At 44.1% G+C, this 19,372-nt stretch overlaps 2 protein-coding genes and 1 long non-coding RNA gene across 4 annotated transcripts in view; 2 read left to right on the forward strand and 1 right to left on the reverse strand.

The window, feature by feature from the left end:
* map3k5 (mitogen-activated protein kinase kinase kinase 5) overlaps window positions 1–12,999 on the forward strand; it is a 48,175-nt gene extending 35,176 nt beyond the window's left edge. The window contains exons 15-30 of the mRNA XM_035143900.2: window positions 699–832; window positions 1,784–1,911; window positions 2,280–2,416; window positions 3,279–3,384; window positions 4,260–4,417; window positions 5,183–5,360; window positions 6,047–6,064; window positions 6,596–6,773; window positions 7,002–7,170; window positions 7,262–7,447; window positions 8,586–8,691; window positions 9,411–9,648; window positions 9,737–9,849; window positions 9,965–10,080; window positions 10,428–10,504; window positions 11,333–12,999. Of these exons, the coding sequence (XP_034999791.2) occupies window positions 699–832; window positions 1,784–1,911; window positions 2,280–2,416; window positions 3,279–3,384; window positions 4,260–4,417; window positions 5,183–5,360; window positions 6,047–6,064; window positions 6,596–6,773; window positions 7,002–7,170; window positions 7,262–7,447; window positions 8,586–8,691; window positions 9,411–9,648; window positions 9,737–9,849; window positions 9,965–10,080; window positions 10,428–10,504; window positions 11,333–11,393 (2,103 nt within the window). The 3' untranslated portion in view covers window positions 11,394–12,999. The remainder of the gene's footprint in view (window positions 1–698; window positions 833–1,783; window positions 1,912–2,279; window positions 2,417–3,278; window positions 3,385–4,259; window positions 4,418–5,182; window positions 5,361–6,046; window positions 6,065–6,595; window positions 6,774–7,001; window positions 7,171–7,261; window positions 7,448–8,585; window positions 8,692–9,410; window positions 9,649–9,736; window positions 9,850–9,964; window positions 10,081–10,427; window positions 10,505–11,332) is intronic.
* Window positions 9,111–10,676, reverse strand: LOC124851196. The gene is made up of 2 exons (XR_007032274.1): window positions 10,595–10,676; window positions 9,111–10,138 (listed from the first exon to the last, which is right to left on the reverse strand). It is a non-coding gene; the product is annotated as an uncharacterized LOC124851196 (long non-coding RNA).
* Window positions 13,000–13,339: 340 nt separating the features above from the next.
* lrp11 (low density lipoprotein receptor-related protein 11) lies at window positions 13,340–19,150 on the forward strand. Of its 2 annotated transcripts, none has more exons than XM_035144094.2 (9): window positions 13,340–14,150; window positions 14,873–15,030; window positions 15,623–15,764; window positions 15,865–15,990; window positions 16,144–16,347; window positions 17,533–17,700; window positions 17,786–17,842; window positions 17,931–18,023; window positions 18,104–19,150. In XM_035144094.2, the coding sequence occupies exons 1-9, from the start codon at window positions 13,523–13,525 to the stop codon at window positions 18,256–18,258; spliced, it is 1,731 nt and encodes a 576-aa protein (XP_034999985.1). In that variant the 5' UTR covers window positions 13,340–13,522; the 3' UTR covers window positions 18,259–19,150. The 2 variants fall into 2 exon arrangements, with proteins under 2 accessions (XP_034999985.1, XP_034999986.1); XM_035144095.2 differs by having other exon boundaries at window positions 13,340–14,123.
* The last annotated feature ends 222 nt before the right edge of the window (window positions 19,151–19,372 follow it).

A 19,372-nucleotide genomic window follows, 5' to 3' on the forward strand; every position in this document is an offset into this window, starting at 1 on the left:
CTCGTATCAGATGTCGAACAGGTTCCTCTCGCTGGTGTTTGATTTATCATCGGCCTGAATCCACCGTCGGTTCATCCGCAGGCCGACGCTGCCCCTCGGTAACATGGCCTGTCCTCAAACCAGGGTTCATGTCCACATCCATCACACGTGTCTGAAAAGAACATTAACTGTGCCCAGGAACCAATGTAACAGGTTTAAAGTAATCTGATTACAAAGGTTTCAAAACGTTAATCGGGAAAAACAGGAGGGATATATGCACAGACTGGATTTTACAATAAGGAGAATAGAATAATCTTGCGAAGAAAGAAACTTCTGTTCTGTGCTGGTGTTTTCTATTTTGTCAGAAACAAACAAAAGTAATTAAACGAAACACAAAGTGTTAAAAATAGAGTCCAGATCATTTTAACAGGTTTAAATGTCCAAACAACAAAGACACAATCATGCAGCTATTTCTTTTCTTCAAACATTCACATTTCAACTTTCTGTCTTCTAGGACGAAGCATTGCATGTAAATTAAATTCAGTTATTTACAGTAATAGAAAAGTAAACGTGTCCTGATCTATGAAGTTATTTTTTATTATTTTTATTACTAACGTTATTGTTGGGATCACAGTTGTTTATATGAAAACAATATATTACATCTAACATCCCCACTGTCACAAATCACAGTTCCCTGTGTGTTGTGCTTGTGTCCACAGTACGACTATGAGTACGACGAGCACGGAGAGAGGGTGGTTCTGGGAAAAGGCACGTTCGGCGTGGTGTACGCCGGCCGAGACCTCAGCAACCAGGTCCGACTGGCCATCAAAGAAATCCCAGAGAAAGACAGCAGGTGAGGAAGAAAGACAACATGGGGGTTTTATTATTATTATTATTACTATTATCTGTGTCCCTGGTGGTTTCTATGGAGAACAAACTCCGTCCGTCCACCTTCCCCCCCTCGTCCCTCCACCCTCTCGTCTCCGGCTCCGTCACAGACCCGATGAGTCCGCCCGCCACACGTTGCTGCACTAATCACATCAGCGAGTCAGCGGGGCGCTCAGCTGCGAAGAATGTGGAGAATTTGGGTAAATAATTCACCAGTGGATTCAGAGCCGGAGACGGGGAGAGACGGAGGGTGTGATTCATGTGAAGAGTTTCCTGCTGCTGGGAACAGATATCGAGATCCAGCCTCAGTGTTTTTACACTTCAGTCCTCTGGTCGTGGCTCTGGACACGTTATTTACATATGGAGTCATATGTAAATAAATGTATGTTTTCTTAATCTTCATCGGTGAAATGAATATCTTTCAGCTTTAAGACAAAATGAGACATTTAAAGACACCACCCTGAGTCTAGGGAGTTGTTGATATATGGATATAGACGTATATAAACCAAATAGTTAGTGAAATAATCAAAGTAATAATTGGTAGATGAATTGATAATGAAACTAATCAGTAGTTGCTGCCTTGACCAAAGTTTTGGTTAAGTTTGGTTAGTTTAAGTTTCAGTTTAGTTATAATCCCCTTATGTAATGTGTAGATAAACATAATATTAGTAGTCAATACTTTCAATTTGCAGTATTTTCTATGTGTGTATGTGCAACTATTTGTATATTCAAATTAAAGTCTTAATAGATCTTCCAGTAAACTTGGGGCCCCTAACCTTTTTCAAATGAATCGTAAATCGAAATAAAGACCGAGATCTCGTCATTGTAGAAGTTCTCTGTTCTTAACCGGGCTTCTTCTACGTAGATTATCTGTTTACGTGTAATTTCCTTATAATCTCCCTCTTCTGTAACGCAGGTACTCTCAGCCGCTCCACGAGGAGATCGCTCTCCACAAGCACTTAAAGCACAAGAACATCGTCCAGTACCTCGGCTCCCTCAGTGAGAACGGCTTCATCAAGATCTTCATGGAGCAGGTTCCCGGAGGTGAGACGACCGTTCACGCTCTTTAAACTAAAACTAATAAAACAACAACCAGAAGACGTGAAGAGAGTTTGACTCAAACAGGAGAGAAACACAACGTGTGTCGGAGCATCGGAAACAACAATAACATGTTTTAACACACAACTAACAAAAGTTCGTAGAGTAAAGTATATATTATACATTACAAGCACAGATAATCACATTGAAACTGCTTTTCTGGAACAATCTCCTGGAGAACGGAGTTTGTCCCGGTTGCGTCAGCTCTTCGTCCTGATTAGAGAGGCCTTGAATGTTGGACCAATCAGCCCCGTGCTGCTGACCTCAGGTCAGAGCCAGCGTATTAATTGTTTTTTGGTCCTGTTGTTGTGCAGGGAGTCTGTCGGCGCTGCTCAGGTCCAAGTGGGGCCCTCTGAAAAACAACGAGCCCACCATCGGCTTCTACACGCGGCAGATCCTCGAGGGGCTCAAGTACCTGCACGACAACCAGATCGCACACAGAGACATCAAGGTACCACGCACCTTATTGTGCAGTTAACGATCCGACTGAGGTTTCTTTAATTACCTTCGTGGCATCGTTGCCTTATTGCAGGATAATTACCGGAAAGGATATTGTTCAGAGAATTGAGGGAAAGGATCATTTAGACTGCAGCCATCTTAGATTTTAATATCATTGCTTTATATTCCGCCAGGCTGCGTTCAGAGGCCTCTTCAATTAACACTGATTATACAGCGCGGAACCAACTTCGTGACGAGCGCTCGTGTGTCAGGTGGGATGTTCCAACGCTGCGGAGAGGATTTGCATTTCAAGAACAGAAAGTCGTGCACGAGCTGCAGAAACGTCAGCGATAGAAATCCCCGGGGGGAAGATGTCAGTTCTGTCTGAGATACATTTTCAGTTCAAATCTTAAAAAACTGATTTGAAACTGAAAAAGTAGGATAACTGTCCAAAGTCAAAGCGAGTAGAATTCTCTTTTGGACAGTTTTTCTTTGCTGGAGGAAAAATTTAAAACACAAAACCTGGATAAAAGAATAAATGAAATATAAGAAAAGGGTCAGACAGGTTTTATTTGTGTTGCACATCTCAGCGTCTGAGTGCTTTACCTAAGAGCGGATCTCCTGCCGGTTATGTCATGTCATGGCAGACAAACACTGATAACGCCTCCATCACAGACAATCATTAACTGCAGTTCTTCCTCAAGCATCCGCCCGATTAAACAACACGCTCGTATAAACATAACCAGCAGCAGCTAAATGGTAATCACCTTGTTTTGGCTGAGACCATCGTCTTCCTCCGTCGTCTTCCTCCCTCACAAGTGGCTGTACCCTGCGGTCGTGTATCTGTTCTCACTGTCTGTCTTTTCAATCTGCAGGGTGACAACGTGCTCATCAACACCTACAGCGGCGTGCTGAAGATATCCGATTTTGGCACCTCCAAGAGGCTGGCTGGGATCAACCCCTGCACTGAGACGTTCACAGGTACCCGCTGACCCACTGACCCACACTCTCAATCACTCCCTTTCACCCAGCAACACATGTCGTCGGCTTAATTTCACCCCCAAAAACTAGATGTTTTTCAAGGGGTTAAACTTTGCTCGGTGAGGAATAATAACACTTTTCTCCGGCTGTCCCCGTTTCGGAGCCGTGATCCAGCCTCGGTGAGTGAAATCCCTGAAAATAGCTCACTGTTGCTGTTCAGACGCGTCGGCTTTGGCAGGTTTGTGCCCCGTGATGCCGCCAAACGCTGCGGCCAATCGCGGCTCAGTTTGACCTCTTGGAGTAGTAACGCATCTGACAGCTGATTGGAGCAGAAAGGGACTCACCCTGCGACGGTGGAGCCTCTTTCAGGAAACTGGGCTACTCCTTTTTATAGCCCGGGCCTTGCTATTAATGTGTCCCCGTCTGTTTTTAGCCCAGAGTGCGAGCTTCTAAAAGCAGCACACACGCAGGCAGCCGGTTATTAATAGAACAAAAGAGTCCTTTCAAAAAATTTCGAATGTGATTATGTGAAAGCACCGAGAGGCTCTTTGCTCAAACACACGTCAGAAGCTCCGGTGAAGCTTTTGTGACACGACTGGTTTGAAAGAACTGTGTCGTCACCTCAGGACGGAGGAAACTGGTAATTAGTCCTAATGGAAGCTTCGGTCATTCTCTCCTGACGTCACTCATGTGCAACCGGAATCTGAAACTGTGGAAAATGCATTGAAGTGGTTAAACATTCTGGTTTTGCAGACACAAACTTTTGCAGAAATTACTTCTATGGCTACGTTAAGTATTTTACTTCTGTACTATCTTTACCATCTATCTAAGTATTTTGTTGTGGGGTTTTTGTTTGTGTTTGTGTTGTTTTTCAGGCACACTCCAGTACATGGCTCCTGAAATCATAGACAAGGGTCCCCGGGGATACGGGAAACCAGCGGACATCTGGTCTCTCGGCTGCACCATCATAGAAATGGCGACTGGGAAACCGCCTTTCTATGAACTGGGAGAACCACAGGCCGCCATGTTCAAGGTGAGAGACGCCGGCGGTCGCGGATTCCCATCATTCCTCTGGGTAACTGTTACTCTTAGGTTTTTTACGACGGTAAACAGCTGCTTCTCCTGAGACGTTTTCCAGAAAGTGTCTTCCAGTTGTGATTATGAACATCTGGGGCTCAGCTCATTACTCTCCCCCCCTGATACACGCAGAATTTATATATATCACACTTTGGATGGAAAAGCAAAGTGCGACACACCAGTGAAATATTCTTCTCAGCCACGTGTGACCCAGTAGGGACGGTAACTGTACGTTTAAAGGTCTGAGAGGCTTCTCCTGTCCAAGCTCTGAATCGTGGAACTTTCCAAACCCTGTGGTTCAATTACACGGATGTGAGTTCAAACAAGCACATGTATGTTTCTGTACGTTACTAAACACTGAGACAACTGGGATCAAGTGTCACAGGGTTCGTGGAACTGCAGGTTCAGTCGGATCATCTGTCGTCGTGTTGCGTCTGCACTTCGAACGCCGTGTAGACTTTTACCGTCTGGATGTTTTCTTCACTCGTCCACGTGGAATTTCTCCAGGGAGGGGCCTCTCCCTGCTAATCTTAAGTCAACACTCCTCGTCAGCCGCCGCAGGAATTTCTCATTGTCGTGAGAGTCTCGCACTTTGAGCATTGGGGGTCTCCTGGTACGTTAGCTCGCTGCAGGTAATCAGATCATTTCCCTTGAGGGCTTGAGTTCTTAGAAAAAATGTTTTTTTATCTTTTCTGAAGTCTGAGCCGTTCTTCCTCTGCAGGTGGGCATGTTCAAGATCCATCCAGAGATCCCAGAGTCCATGTCGCTGGAGGCCAAAGCCTTCATCCTGCGCTGCTTCGAGCCCGACCCCGACCACCGGGCCACCGCCCTCGACCTGCTCACCGACGAGTTCCTCACCGTCACCAGCCGCAAGAAGAAGGGCAAGGGCAGCTTCACAGGTGGAGAAAACCATGTTGATGTTTCCTGGCAGTTTTTTTAAATCTCCAAAATTCTTCTTGGAAATATTTACATTAAGTCGGTGGGACTTTAACAAGAAGATGTCACGTAGACTGTAAATAAAGATGGACGATCCCAGAAGTGAAGCCAAAGCATCTCTATCGCCCACTGGTGGCTGGCTGCGGTACAGGCCTTAAACCCAGCCTCCTCCGTGTTAACAGATGGGACATGATACAAACAAAAAGTACACATCAAATAGAAAATGTTTCAAGTGTTAATTTTTAATTACATTTTTTTAATTAGTTATCCGATGCCATGAAATAGTGGTGAAACATCGACTTGTGATTGGTCATGTGCGTTTATTATCATTAGTAAATAACACAATAACAAACAATATTGGATCCAGTCACAATGACACTAAGGATGAATTTGACAACCAATAGGGCTTTAATTACTTAGAGTAAATATGTATTTTGTCCTTATAAGGACCCAAGCTTTAATATTAACCTCCTGCTCCTGTTGGAGAATCTATCCATCAGAACGGTCTCCTGCAGCAGAGATGCTCTCATGTCCTCTGGCATCAACACACAAGATCAGACAAAAGCTACATACTTGGAAATGTTATTCTCTCTGTCTGTTGTCTCCTTCGATGAAACACTGACACACATTTCATGTTTCTCCCCCACAGCTCTGTCACCGGGGTCAGGTGAGCTATTTCATTTACGGCCTCACACATATTTACCACCAGAGGGATTTCTGTTTTAGAAACAGGACGTCAGTTCCAGGAAACATCTGCCTGCTGCCGTGCTGCCGAGAATATGGAGGCTACAGATTTCATTTTTCTGCTGCCAGTGGCCTCCCGCCTCGCACGGCTCTGAGCTTTCCAGGAACTCAAAATACACATTGCACAGCTTCACTTCTTTGCAAAAGCTTGGATGCCTTTATCATGCCTCTTTTATTATTCATGCACGGTGTCATTTCCTGCCAGATGCATCCGATTGAGCTCTTCATCCGAAACCTGATTATAAAGTATAGCATCAATTTCGAGGCGTTGAGGTCTTTTCTGAGAAGGAATCCAAATTTCATTAGCACCATTTCTAATTTCACCATCTTCAAAGCTTTAGCTCTCTTTCCTCCTGATTGCCACAGAATCCCTCTGCTGCAGAGCGATGAATCTGATTATTAGTGTCTGAACGCGGCAGCATTTAGGATTGACCTCATCCTGCGTTTCCTTCAGAGTACCTGCGCAGCATCTCCCTGCCGGTGCCGGTGGTGGTGGAGGACACCAGCAGCAGCAGCGAGTACGGCTCCGTCTCCCCTGACAACGACCTCAACTCCAACCCCTTCATCTTCAAGCCCAGCATCAAGTGCTACAGCGAGAGAGATGTCAAGGGGCCCAGGTCGCTCTTCCTCAGGTAGAACGAGGCTCAGACGTGTTTCTAATCTGGAGTAAACAGGGTCTGAGCTGCCTTTTATTACAAATCTGACATGATGGAGTTGTGTTGGTTTTGCTGCACCAGTCAATGATGTCAATGAGTAATCTATTACCTATATGATTAGCTTTACATGTGGGTTTGTTTGGAAACTACAGTATATTTTGGGAACTGCATTAAAGCCTGACAGTCATTTTTTTTTCTCCTCAGCATTCCTGTGGAGAACTTCGAGGACCACAGTGCCCCCCCGTCCCCCGATGAGAAGGACTCAGGCTTCTTTATGCTTCGGAAGGACAGCGAGAGACGAGCCACGCTGCACCACATCCTGACGGAGGACCGGGACAAGGTGGTGGCCAACCTGAAGGAGGCCCTCACACAGGTCAGCTACAGAAGAATAAATAAATAAACTCCTCATAGCTCCTGTGTACGTCAGCCTCGCCTCATCTTCCTCTCCTCTTCCTCACCTCCAGGGCTCAGAGGAGATGAAGCTGAAGCCGCAGCACATCTCCACCCTCGTGGTCAGCCTGGCCGACTTCGTTCGCATGGCGGACAGGAAGATCATCGCCAACACGCTGTCGCAACTCAAGCTGGAGCTGGACTTTGACAGCACCGCCATCAGCCAGCTGCAGGTCGTGCTGTTCGGGTTCCAGGACGCTGTGAGTATCACCGAGGGTCAAGGAGCTCGTCGCTGCAAATCTCAAATTGAATCTCACATCTCATCCCACGGTGAATTATTAATAAAGATATTATGAATCAAAGAAATACTCCACGTCTCTGCTGCAGAGGATCACATTCAAAACGGTCTCTGACCCAGAGATTGTTTGTTTCTTCTCATCTTATATTATCTTGTAGATTTTGATTTGTAAAAAGTCTCCTCAAAGGTTTGTTCTTCCTGTTTGTAGGCGGAGGTTCTCTTAGTCACTGCATGAACCTCTGATCACTTCAGTGCAGTTCTTGTCATTTCACAGAGCTGCAGAACAGAGCTGCTGCTACGAGCACCATGTTGCTGCTGCTCCTCCCGCGCACAGATCAGACGGATAAATGTGAAAATACTCGTAACCTTTAAGTGAGGAAACAAAAGGCCGATCTGTCAGGAATAATTGCACGTTAACGTTAAAGGGCGGTTTATGCCCGTCCCCTCAGAAACAGGGTGATGAGAAAAAAATTGCAAAGGAGCAAGTGGTTGTTTTTGTGTCAGGGAGAGATATTGCATAATCCTGCAAGAGGACGAGGCTCTGATGCCCCCTGTTGGTCATCAGAGGGAACAGTTCAGAGTGGAGGGGGAGAAATTCATGCATTCAAAAGGTTTGTAGTTCAGATCTTAAAACATCAGCAAATATAATATGGTTTTATATAGATTCTTTCGCTGCATAAGATAATTACATATAGAAACAATAAAATACTTTAAAATTACAGGAAATAATGTTTTAACCATCTTAATAATTCTAAAGAAATCAAAAAAATGGTACAGTGATATAATGATAATTATCCGCCTGTCGCCCAAATTTCAGCTGGGCTTGGCTGCAGCTCCCCCGCGACCCTCAAAAGAATAAGCTGTTTAGATGATGGATGAGTAATAATTATAATAAACTCTATTTATAGAGATCTTTTCAAAATACAAAATGCTTTACAATGGAAGCAAAAAACAAAACAGACTAGTCATAAATTCAACCATTTTAAAATGGAGTGGATAAAAAAATGGCAGACAAACCGACAGTATGTGAAAAATGAAATAAGGGAAATTAAAAAGAAATAATATCACTTTCTTTCTGTTTCTCATTTCCTCATGTCCAGGTGAACAAAGTGCTGAGAAACCACAACATCAAGCCTCACTGGATGTTCGCTCTGGACAACATCATCCGTAAAGCCGTGCAGACGGCCATCACCATCCTGGTGCCAGGTATCGTCCCCGAGCGCCGCTACATAAATTATCTTCTGTCCCTCGGGGCAGCGCCGACTGTCTGATGAACACACGAGCTGTGGTTGGATGAGATGTTAAAGGACTGGACTTTAGGAAGCAGAGTGTTGAAAAGTAGCCTGTTGAATTAGATCATAGACAGACTATTGGATTTAATCAAAGTTATGTTACTAGGAAAATAATCAGTTAGATTTTCTTTGGTTCTTTTTTGATGTAGCTGAGCAATAAGATAAAGGAAAATCCCCTTTATGATCTGAAAACCACTTTCCAGGAATTATCACGTGTAAAAAATTACTTCGTCATTGCATCAACTTTTTTAAAACTGTGTCGATCCAAACGATCAATTAATGGCTCAGTCAATAACATGTAAGACAATAGTAAAAATAACCATTAGAAGTAAACAAAATCAGGAGACATTTTATTTGCTTGTTTGTCCGACCAACGTCCAAAACCTCAAAATATTCCTTTTACAAAAATACAAAACAGAAACTGCTAAAAGTTAGAAAAACAAAAAGTTTTTCAAATAATACTAATACCTCAAATTGCGATTCATCTAGTTTCTTTTGATCAATTAATAAACTTCATCTTAATGCAGCATCAGAATTCATGACACTTTCCATAGAACATGTTTCCTCACGTGTGAAATACAAAGTGCATCATATTCGTCCTATGGATCATTAATAACTGAATCGTGTGTGCAGAGCTGCGGCCTCACTTCAGTCTGGCCTCAGAGAGCGACCCGGCCGATCAGGACGACGTCGACGACGACGAGCAGAGAAACTCCGCCCACCAGAGCCGAGCGCCCACCATCGCCGCTCACGACGACACGGTGGCCACGTCGGGGGTCAGCACGCTCAGCTCCACCGTCTCACACGAGTCCCACCACGCACAGCGCTCTGTGAGCATGGAGCTGGGCAGGATGAAGCTGGAGACCAACAGGTAGACGCCACCGCCATCAAATACACAAACCATTGGCCGTGTTATTATTTATTCATCTGATCCTGTTGCGTTTCCTGTTTGACTCCAGGCTGCTAGAACAGCTGCTGGAGAGGGAGCGGGAGTATCAGTCCATCCTGCAGCAGGTGCTGGAGGAGAGAGAGCAGGAGATCAGACTACTGAGGCTGCGATCGGAGCCCGCAGGTCTGATTCCCTTTCATTCTGTACCACTCTGTACCTCCTGCAGCTACTGCTCCATTTCTTTGTGCAAATGTTCAGTTTGTCCAGTTCACTAAAGAAGTTTGTTCTTCTCTGGCAGACGTCTTCACGTTGTCCTCTGAAGAACAGACGAGTCAACCTGCGGAGACACGAGAGGACTCGGAGCTGAGCGGCTGGCTGAGCCTTTACGGTGCCGACCAGGACGCCATAGAAAAGGTGAGTCCCTGTGTTTGACTAATGTGACGTCCTGTTTCTCCTTTTCTTTAATAAGATCCTTTATTAGGGGAAATTTGCCATTACAGCAGTAAAGTAGTAATAAACCGTAAACATACAATACTTGCAAGGAAATATATAAGATATAAATGGAATAGAAGTAATATATACAGTGTAAACAGAAGATATACCATGTGAGAATATATACAGTGGCAGATTGCACATAAGAGATCAATAATCAAGCATCAATAATAAGTCACTTTGGCAGTTTTTTCATGCGTCTCATTTTCTAATTTAATATTATTTATTGTTTGCACACAGCCTGATATTTCCCCTCTGTGTTCCCTCAGGTCCTGAATGAGGAGTACACGCTGAACGACATCCTCCACGATGTAACGAGAGAAGATCTGAAGAGTTTAAGACTGAGGTAACAACACTTTTTAAATTCTGTTTTCAGTACTAAGCTACAACAAAATTAATTCTCAAACAATTCACACAATAAATCAAAGAAACTTACTGGTGCACGGTCGCATGGTCTCAAACAAACACACACAGCTGGAAACACTCAGACCTTAAAGGACCTCCCCCCTCAAAACTCCTCCCCTCACACAGACAAACCCCTCCTCCTCCCTGACCTCACACATGGACCTTCATCTGGCTTGATTTGCATTTTATGTAAAAACAATTACATCTTTATATGCCACATATTTGGTTGTTTTCTTTCTATTTATAGTTATTTAGAATAAAGTTTGAGGTTAAGCATCAAGCCTCAGTTACATTTCTTTGTCATAAGAGTTTGATAACCACATCTTAGTAATAGTTTCAAATATAGTATCAGCATCTGCCCTTAAAAATCCACATCGGTTGGGTTCTAATGACGACTATCTAACAAACAAAATATGACTAACAAACAAACAAGTAAACAAACAGACCAACAAACTAACAAACTAACTAACAAACTAACAAACAAACGAAACAAATTAACAAACTAACAAACTAACAAACAAACAAACAAACAAACAAACTAACAAACTAACAAACTAACAAACTAACAAACCAACAAACAGGGGTAAAAAACTGAATAATTTTCTTTCTGTGTCAGGATTTATCAGCATGAAACTCATACGCAGCTAAACAAACTTTATTAGCTTCTTTAAAAACTGAGTTATATGTTTTAGTTTTGTCGGCTGTGTGTTACTTTCTGTCATGTTTTATAATATATAACCTAACGTTGTCTCTGTGTGTGTCCTGTCAGAGGTGGGATCCTGTGTAAACTATGGAAGGCCATCACAGACTACAGGCAGCAGCCAACCTGAGGCCTTTCAGAGACAACACCCGCCCAGAGAAGCCTGGACCCGTGTCCCCGAATCAAACACTCAGTATTCTCTTCTTTACCTCAGTATTTATAAGAGCGACACGTTCAGGAGCAGCGCCTGTGATCGCCGGGTCCGCAGAGGAACAAACACTAACCCCTGAGCGGCGAGGTCCTGCTGTTTTGTAATCCTGAAACGAGGGATTTTGGATACGAGGTCATTTTGACGGGCAAACAATCACTGAGAAGTGCCACTGGTTTTGTCGCATCGTCGACGCGGCGCCGCTTTTTGTTACACGTGCGTTTAAAAGCGACGCTTTGTGGGAAAAATCCACCATTAAAACCTTAAAACAACATTTCCTCCTGTCTTTAAAAAGGTTTACAGAACTGACCAACACAAGCCTGAGATACAAAATACTGCATTCAAAACCATCTGTACTCCTATTTCTCTCATCTTATCACTACTTTATTTAAGTGGATCTTTAATTTAATTGTTGTGGTTATTTGAAGGATGTCAGTGCATGCCCTGTTTTTTTTGTTTTTTACTGTTCAGAGACTTATTTAATTAGTTTTTTCACATTTCTTTTTATATTAGGAATCTCCATTTTTTTTTATTTTTCGGAAACATGTAAATATTGTGTTATAAAATTATATGTGAATCACATTTATGTACTTTAAAAAAAAGATATATTGATAAACATAGCCTAGTTGAATCTCAATGTGGGACTAGACCGAGTCTAAGATGAACACGTGAAAAGTAAACGGGACGTTATTGTATTTTCTTGTATCACAAATCCTAGGAGACGATGTTTGTTTAGTAATTAATGTTACGTCACATCATCTGCTCTCTTTCTGTTGTTGTACACTGACAAACGTGCTCGTGTGATACGACTTCCTGTCACGTTCATGTTGTGATGAAAATATGAAATGGAAGAACCTTGACTTTTTTTGCTATTTTAAAACATGATGTCAGAAATGGGGGGGGGGGGAACTAACCACGAGCTGTGTTTCCGTTAATGTTTCACATCGAAAATGAATCGAGATGTTTGTGTCATACTGTTGAATAAAACTTTTCATCTTGAAACTGTGAAACGTGTTGAAAATGTGATTGAATGTCGACGTTATCGTAGATTTTTTTTTTATTTGAAAGAGGAGGCTGTTCTGCGGTTGTTGACACTATGAACAGGTTTGTCAGGTTCAGGTGATCTGTTGTGTTTGTTCCTCACAGTGATGAATACGAGCCTCCGCCCTCACCATGACAACGAGTATTATTATTAAATATGTGTAAATACTAATCAAATAAGTGTTTTATGTGAGTATAACCAGGTAAACATGATCATTATATTCTTGTGTTTCAACAACAAACAAGTTTACTAAACAAGCTCGGACTTCTCTAGTCTGATAATGGGCAAAAAGTTAAGGTAATATGATTTTATCATTCTTTAGTTAAAACTTAAACACAACTGATAAAATACAAATATAAAAGAAAGGAGAAATCAGCTCTTTTATAAATGGTTTTGTACGTGTTTTCATTTATTTGAAATATACGTATTTATGTATTTGAGGGGGGGGGCTGGGTTCTAATTCAAATTAAAATATAAGAGAAAGGAGAATTCATCTGTGTCATGATTGTTTTAAGATGAGAATGATATGGCTTGGTATCATGTCATTTTTCTCTTGTGTGTGTGTGTGTGTGTGTCTTTTTGGTTCAATGTAGGGCCCCCCCAGGTCCCCGGATTCTATTGATACGCTCCTGATAACACAACAATAATAAAACAATAAAGTAAACTGAATAATAAACTATATAAAAACCTATAGAGAGATAAAATCCTCACATTTTATTTAACTGCTCGTGTTTTGTTGACATTATGAACATGTGTCAGGTTCAGGTGTTCTACTTCCGGTCTGCTGTGTTTATTCATCACAGTGACGTCAGCCCTCCCTCCCCCCTCCCCTCCTCACCATGACAACACTGAGGAAGAAGAACCTCCACCTCCATCTTTCCGCGGTGCTCATGTTGAGATGAGGTGTTTCGTGAGGCTGATCCTTGGCTGATCCTTGGATGGAGGCAGGTTCCTCTCCCTCTCCGGACCGCGGTGTGAGGATCAGCTGTTTCTCCTCCTGAACAACAACATGGCTCCTCTGCAGCATCCTCCTCCTCCTCCTCCGCTGCTGCTGCTGCTGCTGCTCGCCTCCGCCCTGCTCCTCTCCTCCGTGCCGCTCACCGACAGCCGCTCCTCGCCCATCGCCGACCTCAAGTCGAAGATCTCCGGCGTGGAGGAGCTGCTGGAGGAGTTCCGGAAGCAGCTGCAGCAGCAGGACCGCGCGGCCGACGGGATCGACTCGTGCGCGGGCGACTTCAGCGCCGTCGGGGAGCGCATCATCCGCACCAAGGCCTCCATCGAGCAGGGGGCCACGTTCCTGCTGGCCCCGGAGCGGGTGCTCACCTGGAGGGACTGCCTGCACTCCTGCTGCTCCCAGCCGCACTGCACCGTGGCGGTGGTGCAGGAGGAGCCGCGGCAGCCCGGCGACAGCCTCAGCTGTTACCTGTTCAACTGCACCTACCGGGGGAGAAGCGTGTGCTCCTTCGCCCCGCAGCCGGGATTCAGCACGTACACCAGGGGCCCCAACGCCACCAGCGCCCCGGGACACCTCCCTGCCTCCGCCGGGGCCTCCGCCGGGGGACCAGCCAGGAGGCCCGGGGAGGGACCGGCCGAGGAGGACCAGGCACCAGGTGGGGAGGTGGTGGTGGAGATCCGGGGTTAGAGCTTCAGCTACACGATCAATAACAGTGATTTGTTATTGATCATCTTCTTATTCCAGCACTGCAGCGTCACTGGGAACCATTGAATTTAAATCAAATAAAAAGAGCTCAATATAAAAACTTAAATATATTCAATATATATAATATACATGAGATGATGTGTAAAACCAAAGTGTTTATTGTATAGTAATATGCTGTATGTGAGAATTTTATTGTAGATGTTCTATAGTTCAAGTATTAAATAACCAGGGAAACATACTGGTTATTTACTTGTTCTTCATTATAACGAACTTAACAACAAATCAGTTTAAGATCTGTTCTAGTTTTATACTGGGCAAAAAGTAAAGGTCATTTAGCTTCAGTATATTTTCTATTTTATTTCATTTATTTAGATTGAATGTGTGAAGCCTCAAAGAAAAGTTCTACTACACCTTCCTAACAGTTTCTACCAGTTGACCACGTCAGCTTCAGCCACTTCAAAGTCCAGCTGATCTAGATAACGATAAAGTGAGTTAATCATTTGCCTTTTCCACCTTTCAGCTTTTGCTGAATTAGATCAGGACAGTGAGACCAGCAGCAGGTGTTTTAAATCTGATCTGTTTAGTTCCATCCAAACAAGTGGACATTACAGTGCATTTACAGAAATCACCCCAAAAATTTGACACTTAATTGATTTGTTGATTGACAGCAAGCTAATTGCTGTGTGTTTCTGTCTGCAGACGTGGACGAGCCTCCTCGCAGCGACGCCGGGCAGGACGTGGTGATCCAGCTGCCCACGGACTGGGCCGTCCTGGATGGCCGGGACAGCGTGGACGACCGCGGCATCAGCCACTACGAGTGGACCCTGGTCAAAGGAGAAACAGCCATCAACATGAAGGTCAGTGTTTACTTTGTACAAATAAAAGACCAACAGGTGTAAAGAGGCTCGAGGGATTCGAGGGATCAGACGATTCTAACTTTTGTATTCACAGTATATGAATAGTCGCAGGCATCAGAGGCACATTGCAGCTGTGTTTGCATTAGTTGAGTCAACAGGGCGACTTGTGTTCAGCTGTTTCAACACAGATAAGAAATGATTGTGTCTAAACCTGCTCAGAGAACACAGCAGAAGTGTTGGAGCCCGGTTTCTGCACCAAGCAAAACACGTCCGACTTTTCATATGAATATTTGTCGTTGATTTCTCACGTTCAGATTCTCAATTAATGGATCTTGGTTGAGTTTTTAAATGTGGTTTAATAAGGGGACAGCTGGGTATGAGCTCTGCTGATGTTCAGAACATTTATGATGTAAGGAGAACTTCCACTCTCAGTAGGGGGCGCTCACGAGGTAGTCCAGAATCTATGACGCTGCAGCCCTAAGATGAAAAGATTAAAATGTTTTCGTGGATAATGTTGTAAATCTGGACCGTTTAATGGCAACACGACAGAGCTGTCACTCATCCTTCAATCTTTCTTGCACGTGTGTTTAAGGCGACGCACCCGGGGCTCCTGAAGATCAGTGACCTGCAGGAGGGCGTGTACACTTTCCAGATGACGGTCACCGACACAGTGGGTCAGAAGAGCTCCGACAACGTCTCTGTCACTGTGCTGGCGCCCAAACACCAAGCAGAAGGTGACGCACGCACAAAAAACCAAACCACATCAGATTCTTTAGTGTTTGTGATGCTGAGTTGTTGTGCGAACGGTGCAGTTACAGTTTTGTGTGTCCACAGTGTGCACCGGTCACTGTTCAAACTACCAGTTCAGGTGTGATGACGGCTGCTGCATAGACATCACCTACGCCTGCGATGGGAAGCAACACTGTCCAGATCGCTCTGACGAGGACTTCTGCCCAAACTGTGAGAAACGTTTCATAATCAGAAATACATGTTGTTGTTTGTAGTGACGGGAAAACAGTCTTTTATAATCTCTTGTGTATTCTGGATCATGTTTTAATGGTTCAAGAATAAAAACCTCTCCATCATTTGTTTGTTTTTCTGCAATGTCTTCAGTCGACAGCGGCAGGAAGACGGTGAGCCACCCTGTGGACGTGCCCAGCCCTCGTGGGTCTGGAGCCCGGACGGAGGAGGCTGAGTCCGGGTCCAGGCTCCAGGACGGACCCAGGAACAACGTGGAGAACATCGTGTCACCTGAGGAAAGAACCAAGACCGCTCCTCCTCAAAGTACCGGTCAGCAGAGGACTTCAGTCAGTCAAGGTAAGATTGTTTAAAGCTCTTAATTCACACTCTGTAACATTTAATTTCCAATAACAGCAACCATACACTGTATATAAAGATGGATAAAAAGGAGAAACTACTATAAATGTATTTGACGTATTCTTTGTTCGTCCATGTACCATCCACTAACACGATAACTGCACGATAAACAAAGATGAGTTTTAAGTGAATCTACCAGCATTTATTTTTTACTTCAGCTGCTGTTGTTCAAATGTCCTCGACGCTGTGAGCCTCCATCGCTGCATCATTAGTGCAAGAGGCAGAGATGGTTTTAGTGTGTGTCTGGATTTGGAAGCAGATGGAGCCCTGTAGGCAGACGCTGAGTCACAGCACGGAGCGGAAAATGTAGGCTGGGAAAAACAGCTCGGTGCCGGAACAAAGCTCCTCTGTCCCGTTTGCCACCTGATCCCTGAATCAGAGACCGACCTGAAGGGCATCGTCCCCCCTCTGCTGTTTTACCACAGGTATCATATGAGGGAGGTGTTTTCTCAGGAGTCTTAGATGAGAAATCACAGCTGAGACGAGGGGAGAAGACGTCAAAGGGAAAAGCATCATTAATATCCCTCTGTTTTTTTCGGGGGGGGAAACGTAGGAAATCCTCTCTCACCAAATCCTTCATTTCTGAGTCGATAAGATGTCAGAAAGTTGATGGTGTCTGTCACAGTCGCCCAAAGCCTGTGATGACACCCTCATATTTCTATTTTATTTTTCAACCTGCAGCACAACAACCAAACATTTTTCATTTTCAATCAGAACAAACAGAGAAAAACATTTGAGAAGCTACAATCACTGAATCGTTGGTGTTTCTGCTTCATAAATAACTTAAAAAACGTAAAGAGAAGAGAGAATTCAAAAGACTTAGCTGAAAGTAAATGGACTTTTCTAGTATCAACCACTACAGGTAACACTCACCCATTCATGCAGCACTATCATTCAATCACATTCTGAAGCAGTAGCCATTAGAGGCAATTTAGTGGGATATGAGGAGACGGGGAATCGAACCATCGACCTTCAGGTGAGTGTAGGACCCGCTCTAACCTTCAGGTTGGTCGTAGTGTGGATTCCAAAGTGACCAAACCTCCTGAAATAAAGAGAAAGAGACCAGGGTCACGGTGTATTATTGGTGAAACCTCACTCTGTTTCTCTGTATCCTGTTTCCTGTAGATCCCTGTGCTGCAGCTCCAGTCGTGGGACCGTGTAAAGGCACCTTCCCCCGCTGGTACTACGACCAAAACGCCGGCGAATGCAAACACTTCCTGTATGGCGGCTGCCAGGGCAACCACAACAACTTCCTGCAGGAATCAGACTGCATCAGTGAATGTATTCAAAAAAGTGAGGATTACTTTTTTTTTGGTCCTTTTGTAACTCCAACAGAAAAACTATGATGCGTTTAACAAATAATGGAAATGTGTTTTAGGTCCAGCTTTCAAACCTGCAACCGCTGCTCCTCCCATCACCAAACAGACGGAGATAGGTACATTTATTATTGTTATTCAAAAAAACTGACATACGAGTCGGCTGACTGCTTCATGTACTGAGGTGTATTTGTGTTTTTGTTACAGCTGCACCTAAAGTCTCCCAGAGCCAAGCAGAGAGCGACGTCCCCATCTCGAAACCCTTTCCAGCGATGGGAGGACATCCTGTCCCGGAGTCAGGTGAGACCCAACGTCTGTGTTTCTGTCCGGCTCTGGTTCCTTTAATGGTTCATGTGTAATGACTTTGTTTCCTCCTCCAGGTGCAGTCCTGCCCCTGGCTCTCGGACTCATCATCACTGCTCTGCTGCTGCTCATTATCGGCTGCCGCCTCAAACTCGTTCGCCACAAGCTGAAGAAAACCCGGCCCCTGACCACAGAGGACTCGGATTACCTCATCAACGGCATGTACCTGTAGCCAACCAACCCGGGGCAGCGAGTGTTAAGATCTGACGAATGAGAAAATCGTCGAGGATGTCGTCGTCAAACACGAAGAGCTTGAGCCAGGACTTTTTGAAATTTGCACTCTGAATGTCTCGTCTCTTATTTGTCCTCACGTCAGGAAGGAAACACCCCGACTCTGTGGTGTCATGAACGTTTCCCTACATTTGAACGGCTGGATCTGCTGCTGCTGTCAGAACCAATGACACAGAGTCGGACGCTTGAGAGTTCACACTGCTGCTCAATCCATGAAGAACGAGAAGGGAACTCTGTAGAACGCGTACCTCCGCCCAACAGTCTCCTTAAATTCAAACAAGCTGCACCAGATTACACACACTCATAGATATCAAGCCCCCTGATGCGAACGCCATCTGATCCAGATCCGCACCAACCTTCATTGGGTTCTTCCCTGACCCGTATCACATCCTTCCACCAAATATTGTGGTAATCGGACAAGCGCAGACAAAATCATAACTTTCCTGGCGGAGGTAAATATCAACATTCCTACTTCAACGCCTGTACACTGATATATATATATGTATATATAAACATATGATTGGATTACCCCCTTTACTAAAATTATACCTAATCCACAAATGAGTTAATTTGATATTTAAAATTCTGTAGCTTTGACCTGGGGACAGAAGTGTTAATACTCGGGAGTGCCTGATGTTGGAGTTATTCTTTAAATATCCCAGAACATAGTAACCATAGTGATTTCTGTCCGGTCCCACTCCTGCCTGCATCTGTTGCACACGTCTTCATCAAGCAAACATTTATTTGTGGAGTATGTGACTGTATTTGCGCAGATGTTTTTCCTCTAAGTGCTGTCTTACATGTCAGATATTAAAGTTTATTATTATATCGGACAATATTGGTGTGGTGTGCCGACAGTGATTTATACAAATATAAATAATAAGCCTGCATTTTAAAGATGTTACCAAACAACCATCGAGGTCAATACTAGTTTATCTTTTCTCTAGAATATTATTCAAACCTCAGTGAGACTTTAGGTTGCAGCCATAGACGTGTACGTCAACAATGTCCAGATGTTAGCTCGCCCCCTGGTGGCTGTCTATAAACCTTACCTC

Source organism: Hippoglossus stenolepis, chromosome 20 (assembly GCF_022539355.2).
Source record: "Hippoglossus stenolepis isolate QCI-W04-F060 chromosome 20, HSTE1.2, whole genome shotgun sequence".
NCBI lineage: Eukaryota > Metazoa > Chordata > Actinopteri > Pleuronectiformes > Pleuronectidae > Hippoglossus > Hippoglossus stenolepis.

Excerpts from the sequence above, each read along its gene's own strand:
- lrp11 (XM_035144094.2), top strand. The coding sequence starts at position 13,523 with ATGGCTCCTCTGCAGCATCCTCCTCCTCCTCCTCCGCTGCTGCTGCTG. Across the intron at positions 14,151-14,872 it reads GGTGGTGGTGGAGATCCGGG|ACGTGGACGAGCCTCCTCGC; the intron begins GTTAGAGCTTCA and ends TTCTGTCTGCAG. Across the intron at positions 15,991-16,143 it reads CGAGGACTTCTGCCCAAACT|TCGACAGCGGCAGGAAGACG; the intron begins GTGAGAAACGTT and ends CAATGTCTTCAG.